The sequence below is a fragment of the Carcharodon carcharias genome, chromosome 9, assembly GCF_017639515.1.
Source record: "Carcharodon carcharias isolate sCarCar2 chromosome 9, sCarCar2.pri, whole genome shotgun sequence".
Lineage (NCBI taxonomy): Eukaryota > Metazoa > Chordata > Chondrichthyes > Lamniformes > Lamnidae > Carcharodon > Carcharodon carcharias.
The window spans coordinates 145,131,235-145,143,791 of record NC_054475.1 but is presented as its reverse complement, the minus strand read 5'-3'; the positions used below and the strand labels follow the sequence as shown (position 1 = coordinate 145,143,791).

General features: G+C 41.0%; 1 protein-coding gene across 2 annotated transcripts in view; it reads right to left on the bottom strand.

Annotated features, from left to right (window-relative positions):
* The window catches only part of LOC121282643 (calpain-5-like), a 171,609-nt gene that overhangs the window by 36,323 nt on the left and 122,729 nt on the right, over positions 1 to 12,557 (bottom strand). For both annotated transcript variants that reach the window (XM_041196462.1, XM_041196463.1), the window contains exons 6-10: positions 7,400 to 7,575; positions 5,621 to 5,698; positions 4,117 to 4,312; positions 2,164 to 2,286; positions 446 to 642 (exon numbers count right to left, since the gene is read on the bottom strand). In XM_041196462.1, coding sequence (XP_041052396.1) covers positions 446 to 642; positions 2,164 to 2,286; positions 4,117 to 4,312; positions 5,621 to 5,698; positions 7,400 to 7,575 — 770 coding nt within the window. The remainder of the gene's footprint in view (positions 1 to 445; positions 643 to 2,163; positions 2,287 to 4,116; positions 4,313 to 5,620; positions 5,699 to 7,399; positions 7,576 to 12,557) is intronic.

Below are 12,557 nucleotides of genomic sequence, written 5' to 3'. Positions count from 1 at the left end.
CAAAAGAAATTTCAAACACAAAATAGCCAGGAGCATTGGGATGTGTGGTAGACAAGAAGCTTTTTAAAAGGAGAAATGGGAATGGTGTAGAAGGGCAAGGTGCTTAAAGGAGAAAGTGCAAGTGGGAAAATGTCAAGGTGGTATCTTTAGGAAAAGTGATACAGTGGAATGTAAAGTCAGGTGGGGTGGCATCATTGAGCAAGAAGTCAGAATTTGTGAGCTATGTTTTTGTAAGACTGAGGATCTCTGTGCTACAATACATTGTATATTACATTATAACATTACAAATGTTTGCTCATTCCTGTTAATGTTATGTGGCCTAAATGTCTAACTTAGTTCAAATATTAAATTAGAGAAAAATTCTAAGTACACAATTTGAAAACTAAGGGTTCTCATAAGGTATTGTGGAAAGGGTGAGTTTTATCTCGAGATTCTTGGGGAATACCTGCATCCAGAGGCCACGTCTGTGTAGATCCTCAGTAGAAAATCTCCCTCCAAATTTGGGTTGTAGGTAGTCGGGATGATGGCATAACGTCCTTTTTTCAGGTCTGTTCGCAGAAAGACACTTCGTGTGTTGATGTAGATTGACCCAGCCACTTTCTGATACAAACTGTGCAATCTGTACTCTCGGTTGAGTTCCACCTTAAGATGAACACAGTGAGGTTTACAGCTGAAGAAAGTTTAAACATATCACTTTCTTATCTCTTACTGCACTCCTAGAACAAAACATTCCCTTTCCCTTGTCTGTTATGTTTCTTCTCTCTTCCCATCCAGTTTGCTTCTGCCTCACCATTGAGAAGTACTTGAGCTCTTGTTGTTCTAAGTACTGCATAGTAGCACAAAGGAAATTAGGGACTCTTGAAAGTAAGGGATCAAAGATGACCCTCACCCCAACCCCCCCCAAATACTGTAGAGACTGTGTACTGGAACTGCAACCTGCTGTATTTGTAGGTTAAAAGCACATTGCAACACAGAGGCAAATTGTTTAATATGTTGAGTTGTTCAAATTCCAGGAATCAAATACAAGGTAATTTGGAAGGTAGGGCAATGGAGTTATGAAACAGGTCACCAGGAAAGGCTATTGAAGTGGACAAAAGGAAATTGGGCGGGAACTTGAAGGAAATAAATTTGCAGGGTGACAGAGACAAAGCAGACTGACTGGATTGCTCCATGGAGAGATGGTATAGACTTGATAGCCGGAATTTTCCAGCTCCTTACACTGATGGGATCTTCTGGCCCTGCCGATGTGAATGGAGATTTCAATGGCTCGCTGGCCTTGCCATGGGGGAACTGGAAAATTCCGCAGGAGGGCTGGAAAATTCCAGCCAATGGGACAAATGGCCTCTGCCTGCGCTGTAAATGACTCTAAGTACAAATAAGTTGGAGCAAATTATTTAGAACCATAGAAAAGTTACAGCACAGAAGGAAGCCTTTCAGCCCATCTTGTCCATGCCAGCCCGAGGACACCTAGGTGCCCATTTCTGGAGAGAAAATAGATTGAGGGATGTTCTGAGATGGTGAATATGTGTAGTCTTTCTGAGAAACAAAGGGACAGGCTTCTTTGGGTCCAATGGCCCTTCCCTGTTCCTAAAATTTCTTTGTTCCCCCTTCTCCGATTCTCCAGTTGGTAAATGGTACGGTACTGTTACCTAGATCAAGCTTAATGCTTGCTCTGTGCAGTTTTAGCTGCTCTCAGATAGGGCAGTAATAAAAGGCTCACAATTGAACTAGCACTCACAAGAACAGGAAATAATCAATTAAGAGCTCTGGCTCCTGATTGCTATCTAGTGACCATCTGATGGGAGGTAATCCTTGTTGCGCTTTGGGTGAGGACAGGATCAGTATCTTCTGTGATGTCTTTTACAATCAAACAGTCTGTTGAAAAATGTTGCTTAGGTTTACACATGAAGAATTGGTACTTGTGAGAGGCACTAGTTGACATGGAATGTTGCCAGTTAGAAGAGGGGAAAGATAATTGACATTCTTTAAACAAAGAAATGAACATATCTTGAATAAGAACAAATAATCTTTAATATTATGACCACCCTATGGGGATTAATTTCAGTGTCTATTTGTACAAGTCTAAGTAAACAGTTCCTTGTTGAAATGGTTGGTGTAGACGTTTCTCACAACATGTGAAGGGAGTTAATATATTTCTCTTGCCTTGTGGATGCTGAAACCAATGACCAGATTCTCTCCTTTGCCTTCTTTCCTGTGAATGCGTTTGTCTCTCTGCTGCAATGAAATAAGCACCTCATCCTCATCCTTCATGACATCAAACACATACTATATCAAAGAGAAAGGAAAAGTTTTCAGTAAGAAATGAGACCTTTAATAAATGATACTTTTCAGAATAAGTGTAGAATTCTTATAAACAGTCCCTAGAGATGTCGAGGTCTCTTGGTCATGCTTTCATGTTGAAATTCCTAAGTTGATAGGATGGTGCCTTGCGTACCCTTTTGTCTATACAAATGTCTGGTGATGGCTAGCAAATGGTCTTCAGCATGAGGTAAAATAAAAATTTGTATTATGAAGCACCTTGGGATGTTCCGAGGTCATGAAAGGTACTATATAAATGTAAGTTCTTTCTCCTTCTTAGAACACAGACTGCAATCACACAGCACAGAGATGGAGAGGTTCTAAGGAGAAAATTACAAAACATGAGGCCTAAGTGGCTGACAGCATACCTGCTGATGGTGAGATGAAGGAGCTAGAGCAAAGAGAAGTGAAGAGATTTAGGGAGAATGCTGCAGGACACAACTGCGAATGATAGGGAGTGGGAGATATAAAAGATGTCAATATTAGAGTAATTAAGAGTTCACAGTTCATTTATATGAATTGGACTTTATAAATAAAGGAATAGAGTACAAAAGCAAGGAAGTTGTGATGAAATAAAAGCAGAAAATGCTGGAAAAACTCAGCAAGTCTGACAGCATCTGTGGAGAGAGAAACAGAGTTAATGTTTTGAGTCTGGAGACCCTTCTGCAGAGTTGATCTGAAACTTCAACAGGAGTATTGTGTCCAATTCTGGACACCGCACTTAAGGAAGGATGTAAGGGCGTTGGAGTAAGTGCAGAAAGATTTACAAGAATGGCTCCAGGAATGAGAGACTTCAGTTAGGAGGCTAGCTTGGTGAAGCTGGGACTGTTCTCTTTAGAGAAGAGAATATTGAGAGGAGATTTAATAGAGGTCTTCAAAATCATGAGGGGTGTGGACCAAGTAGATAGAGAGAAAGTGTTCCCATTGGCAAATAGGTTGAGATCCAGAGGATACTAATTTAAGGTGATTGACAAAAGAAGCAATGGCAACATGAGGAAAAACGTTTTTATGCAGCGAGTGTTTAGGATTTGAAATGCACTTCCTGGGGTGTGTGGTGGAGGCGGCTTCAAACTTGGCTTTCAGGAGGGAATTGGACAATTATCTGAAGAGAAAAAGTTTGCAGGGGCACGGGGAAAAGGGATGAGTGGGATTAGTTGAGTTGGTCTCACAGAGAGCCGTCACAATGGGCTGAATGGTCTCCTTCTGTGCTCTAACCATTCTATTATTCCACAAATTAAATTATACCTTCTAATGAATTCAAGCTGATTATTTCATCTCAGGATCAGACAACGTTTAAAACTGGTGCAGTTTTTCAGGTGCCCAAACTCCGCGTCAAGAGCTACTGGCTAAATATAGTACAGTTAAATCTAAGGTTAAGGTCCTCCAACAATGTCAGGAGAGCAACCCCCATTTCATCAATGCCACATTTCCTAACTCCCACACAAGCCAGCATGTCCTTGCCTGACTGAGATTGCCAATTTATTGACAATTAATTCCAAATGAAGGTCAGTTTCTATTCTGAGCATTTGTCTATTAGAAATCTATGTTTCGGCTTTTCAAATTATTTCATTTCGGAAGATAAAGATAGAGATGGCTTTCATTCTACCGGTCTGAGCTCATTTGAACCCAAGGGAAAAAAGGAAAGCGGTGTTTATCATAATATCATCCAGGAGCTTTCATTATACTGCTCCACAGGCAGCTATGCACAACATTGACTCAATTTTACCAATGGAATGCATTCCTATATATTATTCATCCTTCAAGCTTTGACAAACAAGGCATTTGGCATAGCCTCACCTGTGGATTTTTCAGGAATGTGTCCAGGAAATTTGTGCAGCCACCTGCACGGCTCAGTAATGGGTCCTCATGCCTGGCCCAAGCCCCACGCAGGATCACCTCGTCCCAGGTCTTGCGAATACTCAGGTAAGATGTGTTTATCAGTCGACAAACTATCACGTTGGTGATGTATTTATACCAGTCTTCAAATGCCATCCTTAGATAAAACCCACAAAGACAGGCCTTTAAGAGATGTATGAACAAAATAGCGACCACAGAAATTGCATTTGATTGAGTTTCCAGCATTGTAAATAATTGACCTGTCTTATGCCACAGCATTTTTTAAGAATGATATCCATCACAACAGATAGTAGATTTTTGTTAAATTGGTTAAGTTAGCCTTTCCTTAAAAAATGACCAACAGCATTGTTGGTATCAATAGGGAACTTAACAGCAGAGCGGAAAAGATCAGAGTTACGAAGGATTCAAGATGTGAAGTGAATACACAGGTATCATCCTATTCGAAATCCTACTTGAAATACTGTGAAGGACCAAAACTCATAGTACAGGATATCATCAAGCTTGAAAAGAATAGGAGAGATGTCTCACTAAATCAAATTACTGGAATACTATTACAAGGGCACCAATACCTTTTCAGCACCTTATTTAATTTACTCTTGGAAAATGGAAATTGATGTTGGAAAATCGATGTCCTCAAATTCGGGGATGAATTTTATTTTCATCAAGTTGAAAAATATCAGTGTGGGTCATTTTTCCAATTATCATCCAATATAGAACAGCTGACTACAGAATAAAACTCCCTTGAGTTTTGTCCAACAATTTATCTCAGCCACAGCTTCAAAGAGGACCCTCAAACGTACCTACTTGCCACACCCATCATCCTCACCATGTGCACTGTGCTCCTTATCTCTATGATAGGGTGAAGTCCAAAACTAATTGTACTGCCTGTGAAAAGATCATGGACCTTTCTTGTTCCACGCTCGATCACACTCTTATCTTTTCTCTCGGGTCCGCGTTCAAATAAAACTCAGATTAATGAGCTGACAGATTTTCCTCTATGAATGCTGATAAAGATTATAATGATATAGGTACAGCCGTTCCGAGACCCAGTGAACAGGAGTCTACAGCATGCTTGATAGTACTCGAATCTGTAGTGACATCCTTGTGCTATCTGTACGTAACACAAATGAGGTACGTAGATTCTATTTACTTGAGGATTTCTGGTGGAGTTTATTCATGGCTAAATCAGTACAAACAGTAGACACATCCTATTGTCTAGGGTGCTACAGTGCAGAGAGGGGTTATTGGTCCTGGTCACATGATGACATCCAAGTACCTGGCTCATCTGCATTCTGCGCTTCTTAAAGGAACATCACTTTTAAAGTGATATTACAATAGAATTGGCAAACAAAAATATTTATTGAATAAATGGACCATTTTTATAAACTAGATTTGTATGGTTTATGGATCCCAAGGCCAATGTTTAAACAATGAATTGGCTCACCAGAATTCTCCATCATTCTTAACTTCAATACCAATGGCTTTACGCTCTTTTTTGCTGACTTTCTGCCACTCCTTTGAACTATAAAAATTAGAAAATTAAGTGCTTATGAATTCCAGTTACAATACATTTTCTATCAGTTCTATTGTTTACATCTTTTCATGGTTTGATCAAAACTTGGTAATTAAACAACGTCCACTTCCATAGTCCTGCTCATGCACAGAAAGATATCTAACATTTCACACTGGATAAAGACTGATGCAAAGAGGAAAAGGACCCAAAGCATGATCAAAAAGCTTCTTCATGTGGAATTTGAAAGCAGGAGACGACAAGGAAAAGTTGCCTAGTGTAAGGGTTCTAGAGAATAAGAGCATAGTAGCTGATAAAAGTGGTCATATCTGGCAATGGATTGGGGAATTATTCCCCAATTAGGGGAATTAGGCCAATGTTAAAAATGAAGAAGGTGTGTGCAGGGGTATAGAGCTGAGGGAGACCACTAAAGTAGACTGGTGCAAGGTTATGGGACGAATTGAAGGCAAGGACAAGGACCTTAAAGTCAATTTCCCGCAGCATAGAAAGGCAATGGAATTAGGTGATGGGCGTGCAGGCCTTGTAATGGATGAAGACATGGATGCGTTGAATGAGTTATGGTTTGTGGAGATTGGCAAGGAGAGCTTTGGGAAATCAAGTCTCAGGGTAACAAGAACAATTTAGATCACCTTAATACAGGAAAACTATCCCAGAGTAGGGAATGGTTTTGGCAGAGGAAATTGAGGTCTGAAAGCACTTAATATTTTTCAGACAGATTTGGTAATGGATGGTTAAATCATTTGTGTGCCAGATATGTTGCTGAGAGTTGAGGGAGTGAAGATGGGGGCCATAGCATGGAACACAACCATGATGGGAAAAGAATAATTATTTTACTGGGTCAAGGGCGTTAAAGGAAGTGGATATGGAGTGGCTGAGCAGATCAGCAGTATTGTGGTGAATGGAGAGCCAAGGCTAATAGTGCCAAGGTTTCTTTTTCAAGGGAAGATGTAAGGATGGGGTTGAGTGATATCCTGGAGGTGAAATAAAACATCTTGTTGATGGAATGGATGTGGAAGAGGAAGCTAAGTTCAGTGAGCTATTCATCAAGGCTCTGCACTACTTTGCCTTTGTCAGCCCAAACCTGGATATTGTCCAGGTCTTGCTGCTTTTGGACAGAAGCTGCTTCAGTATCTGAGTCATTGTGAATGGTACTGAACATTGTGCAAGCATCAGTGAACATTCCCACGTCTGACCTTATGAAGGAAGGAAGGTAATTGATGAAGCAGCTGAAGATGGTTGGGCCTAAGGCACTGCCCTGAGGAACTCCTGTAGTGATGTCCTAGAACTGAGATGATTGACCTCCAACAATTGCAACCATCTTCCTTTGTGCTAGGTATGACTACAACCAGTGGAGAGTTTCCCCCCGATTCCCATTAACTCCAGTTTTGCTAGGGCTCCTTGATGCCACACTCGGTCAAAGGCTGCCTTGATGTCAAGGGGAGTTTCTCTTGCCTTGCCTCTGGAGCTCAGCACCTTTGTCAATGTTCAAACCAAGGCTGTAAAACACCTGGAGGGTTTTCTTTAAATATGGTTTGCTCATTTTGTGCATGTCAATATGAAGGAGAGAAAATTAATCCAAAATAATTTAAGAAGCTATATGTTTCTTCGCTCGTACACAAAAATCCTGATTCGCAGACTTCTCTACTTCAGCTTTTACATTTCATTAATGGGTCAGCATCATTTATTACTTACTTATCACTCCATGGGCCCAACCACTCGCCTCTTCCCCAAGGATTCCTCATTTTGATCATAAACAATTTTTCTGCAGTGTTACCCAGTCGAATTTTCTGCACTTTTGTCACAGAATATGAATGGCTAATCTCCAGTCCCTGCAACTTGCTGGGTTCCAGTTTGCTGTCAGATTTTAACTGCAAAAATACAATTGAACTTCATTTCATATTTCAGGCTCTGATGACTTATTTGTTGGAAAACTGGATCTTCATCACTCAAATAGCAATCTTTTAATGACACTCCTTCCTTCAAAATTGAAGCTTGGAGCCAGAGAACAAAACATTTTAAATTTAAAATAAACAAGTAAGAAGTGTTCAGAAAAAGAGCATTGTGTTTTTGGGATTTGTCTGCATTATTCTCCTAAATAGTTTAGTTATTGTCTTTAGTTTACTCTCAAATTCCTCATGATCTTGATCTAGGGAAACTTGCTCAGGATGTCAAATAAAATACCTTTCAGTAAATTACTTTAGCTATTTAATCAATCCTGTGCCTACAGAGGATCTTTGTCTCATCATAGAAAAGTGACAGAGCATCCCCACATCATGCCTTGTTTGAAACTTCAATAAGCAAATCCACTGGACAAAAATGATTATACTTATTATAATATGGATAGTTGCAGCGGGTATACTAATTAGTTTCTCAAACAAGACGTCACAATTTAAGTGTAAAGCCTATATTTTATTTAAAAAAACGGTTTTATAGATGCAGCATTCTTTTCTTTTTATAATCTTTCCAACTTTGGGAACTAATTGTCTTGAAGTCTTATGAGATGTTTCCCATTGCTTCTGCACTATGGCAAAATTAAAGTTCCAATCAACCCAAAAGTCTGAACCATTTCTGCCTATATATACTGCAGAGAGTCGTGGATTTAAGTAAATCCACTAAAATCAAAATAAATATTAGTCATTGCACAAGCAAATCATATTTTTGCAGAGTGGTGGAGACTCCGCTTATCTTTAAAATTCACAGACGGGATCTGGTCCTGGACATCCTGTCCACATTTCTGACAGATCCCGGTAGGAGAAAAGGGGCAGAGCATCAAGCACACAGGCATGAATTACAAATCAGCTGTGGTGTATGATGTATATGCCTACATGCCATTGTAATGTAAAGGTGCTCAGCAGAGCAAGGGTTAATGTTGGATTGGAGACTAGCACCACCCATGGTATGATGCATAGTTACATGGTAATAGACTGAGAGAACAATCCAGGGAGAACACACTGGAACAGTCTATATGGAGGTAACAGCACCATGCATGACAGTAACCTGGGATCTGCAAATAGTTAAAAGTTAACAATAAAGGACTCATGTTTAGACATACAAGTCCCAAGATCTCATTGTTGAGACACCATCTCGCACCATATTACAACATGGTTAGCAGTGGTGGGATATCAGCGCTATCAGCATAGCACAACATAGTTGGCAGCAGTAGTCACTTCTACAAGATACTGCATCAGAAATAGCACCATAATCTGACATGATGATCTGTGGTGATATGAAAGGTAGCAGTTAAGTGCTTGAACCAAGAGCAACATCTCAAGGTATGAGAAAATAAAAGCAACTAAAGCCTAACTAGAGAGACGTGCATCTAAGAGGAAAACTTGAAGAAAAAGTTGGAGAAGCTTCCCTACAGACTTGGAAGTGAGGAATCCACCAGAGTGAGTGGAAGTCCCTTACAGAAAATTGCAAGAACCTGAGTGACACAGTTCATGAGATGGTGAGCAAAAATACAAAAATGTAGCTGTACTTACATTTTAGAATAGGTGGCGGCCCCAAAGGCTCAGCACCTAGAGGGCAGCTGGAAGATGGCAGCATTTAAAAAAAAGTTTTAAAGGCTGGCAGAGTTAAATAGAGAAGTCTACAGAGCATAGAAAGAATAAAAGAAAAATCCTCCAGAGTTTAAGAAAAACAAAGAATTGCTGCTGCTCTGAAGATGTTAAAACATACAGCAATCAGAACAAAAGGAAGTGCTGTCTCTTCAAGTTTTGAAAAAAGGGCTCATTAGACCTTGAGCTCACTGGAACCTGCAGAGTTTGAAAGAAACAGAAGAATTTGCTGCAGTGGCCTTGAGAAAACAAAAAGAAAAGCTTTAAAAGTTTAAAAGTTTAATAAAAAACTGAGGTGGCAAATCACTGGAGAGCCCGTCAAAAGCAAAAAAAAGTGTGTGAAACACACAACAAAGACAGCCAACAGCTGCCACAGACTGGGTGTAAAATAATGGTTACTGCAATCACAGTCTTAAAGAGGCAATGCAATTTAAAACTGTAACGACAAAAAAAGAAACCATCCATGGACAGAAAATTGGAAGAGACCCCAGAGAGAGGGATGGGTAGGAGGCATGGGTTGGCATGTGTTGGCATGGATGGGCCATGGGGAAAGGGTAGGGGGATGAGAAGATGTGAGGGGGTGAGGGCTGGATGACCTTATATTTAATAAAGCACCTGAGACAAAGTCCTAGAGAACTGACATGAGTCTTTAAAACAGTGTCACCAATAGTTAGCTCCTTTTGCCGCCTCCAATCTGAGTCCAGATATGGCGGGCCCGACACCGTCCTTTATCCCCGGAATGAAAATTATGCCATTCAGGCCACTTTTTCCTGATGCGGGTGTGCCGAGCCAAGAAATGTTCTGATTCAAGCTATCTGCCTCGATGGTAAAAGTCTGGCCCTATGAGTTTTTGTTTGATTATGACTTAGCTCCTCCTTATACCTTAGGTAGATTTTCAGGCTTCCAAATAAACCCTTGCAACATATGTAATGCACTAGGCTGGGATCATGACTGTAGCTGAGTATTAAAATACATCCGGCTAGATTAAGGGGATCGCACCATTTTAATTTCTCCCTGCAGGTGATTTGCCAATTATATTCCCACAAATATGGGGCAGAATTTTCCCCCTATCAGGGGGGAAGTTTAAGTGCGGGCGCATGGAGGGGCGTGCTGCCATTTTTCGCGCATGCGCACAAAAAAGCGCACTCATCACCCTGAGGCTAAGTGCTGCCTCAGGGAGATTGGCTGTACAGTGAAAAATCTGAAAAAAAAATTTCCCTGACACTGTCACATGAGCTGGGACATGTCCATAACTTTTTAATACAGTTCAATGACATTTTTTAAAACCTACATGAAACCTCATCCCACCCATAGATGAGGTTTCATGCTTTATCTAGTGCCTGGCAGGGCTCCCAGCCGGCCCGCCAACCTTAATTACATTAATGACTCTGTCAATGGCCTCAATTGGCCATTGACAGGTCGACGGGCACACAGCTGATTTTGCTGAGCCCCCGCTTACCTGAAAATTTAAATGGGGCAGGGTAAAGTCGGGAGTTCCGCCTGATGTCATACTGCATCATTTTACGCATCGGCGAGCGGGATCCGCCGCCCCCCCACCCCCCCCCCCCCCCCCCCCACCCCCCAACTCACCAACTGGGAAATCCTGGCCATGATGTCAGAAAACCACAAACTGACTTCAATCCTTTTTTTCCACAGAACCACAATCTAGTTCTGTGATAACGAACCTTTGCTTAAGGGGGTCTGCAGCTGCAATATTAAAGAGTTAGTTTTTTGTATCGTTGTCTATAATTGGTCATTTTAACTTTTTAAAGGTTTTGTGAATGTATGAATAATTCTCATTTCTCAGGCTAAGTGTTTTTTGTATCTAAGAGGAAAACTGCGGACATCAGGAACTTTATGATTGGAGTCCAGTGATGAATCTCTGTCTGATACTTCCACCAATGCCCATCCCCCCACTTTATACATTTGTTCACTTGCAGTGGGAAGTCCTTGGCTGCCAGCTCTTCATAGCAACATGACTGAAATCAGCGACTCCACACTATGGGTGAAGGAGCAAAACAAACTTGTGTGCCACTGTTGTCAATGCGAAGTGTGGTGGCATTCAAACTCACTGGCATCTCCCTCTTCGAAGAGCTATAAAAGGTAGTTTGGTAGCTATTTGAGGAATGTTTTAATTTTTGTTAATTGATTTCTGATTTTTTTTAGCAAAGACATTGGCACGTTTTCCTCAGGCATCTATTTTGTGCCACATGTCTAAAAAGGTATTTATTTTCATATTAATTTTCAGGAGGGTGAGTGTGTGGCCCTTTCTGAGTGGGTGGGCTGTCTACTTTTATTATTAGACTAGAAACCCAAGAATGCATTAGTTTTCATTAGGAAGGCATATTTTGAGTTGTTGTTTTTCTGTCTCAATGCTCCGTGCCAGCATATTGGGTTAATTTATGGTGTTATAAGGTTATGTCAGTTTATATCTGGCTAGATACTTCGTAACTACTGTGCCAAGTATCTGCTTGTTTAATATCATGTGGACATATCAGTCCATTGAATAGTAGAGCCTGTCTGTCGCCTTTTTAAATTACAGTGTTATATGTAAGACATTGGGCTGTATCTTACCTATGTCGGGCTGGCTGGGTGGGACCGAGCAGGGGTGGGCGTGGGGTGCAGAGCCGATCACCGCCTGTGATCGGCTGTGTGCCGCCATTTTATGTTAGCAGTAATGCGCGGCTGGTAGTGTTCAGTGCTACCTGTGCAGGCGGGGGGAGGAGTGAGAGTCGGGGCCTGGGCGAAAGAGCTCAGAAATCTCCGTGAAGCACGGAGCTGCCTCAGGGACATTAAGTTGATAATGAAACTCCTCAATAAATGACCTAAAAAATTGTTTAAATATGCCCCCTCAGCTAGGACATATTTGTCAAGTTAGCAAAATTTATTTATTTATTTAATAAAACCTTCAGGAAACCTCATCCTGCCCGTGGATGAGATTTCCTGAAAAACGCGAAGGTTCTTGGGCTCTTTGCCTGCCCCCGCCAATTCTGCCCCCCCCCCCCCCCCACCCTTGGAATATGGGAACACTTGTAAAAGTATTCTGAATTTAAATTTAATATTTTGTGTATGCAAGCTTCCAGCTAAAATCTCAAAACATTTCAACTTTAACCAGCAGAGGCTTTCTGATTGGTCTTTGTGAGTTTTGATTTCAGACCCTTGCTTGCAGTTTAAATGCACTTTTCCTGACATTTGGCATGCAGTACCATAAATAGCATAGGGTAGATGCAGAATAAATCTCCCCCTGTGCTATTTATTTGGTACTCTATGAGGGAAAAATCAATTTGTCTGAT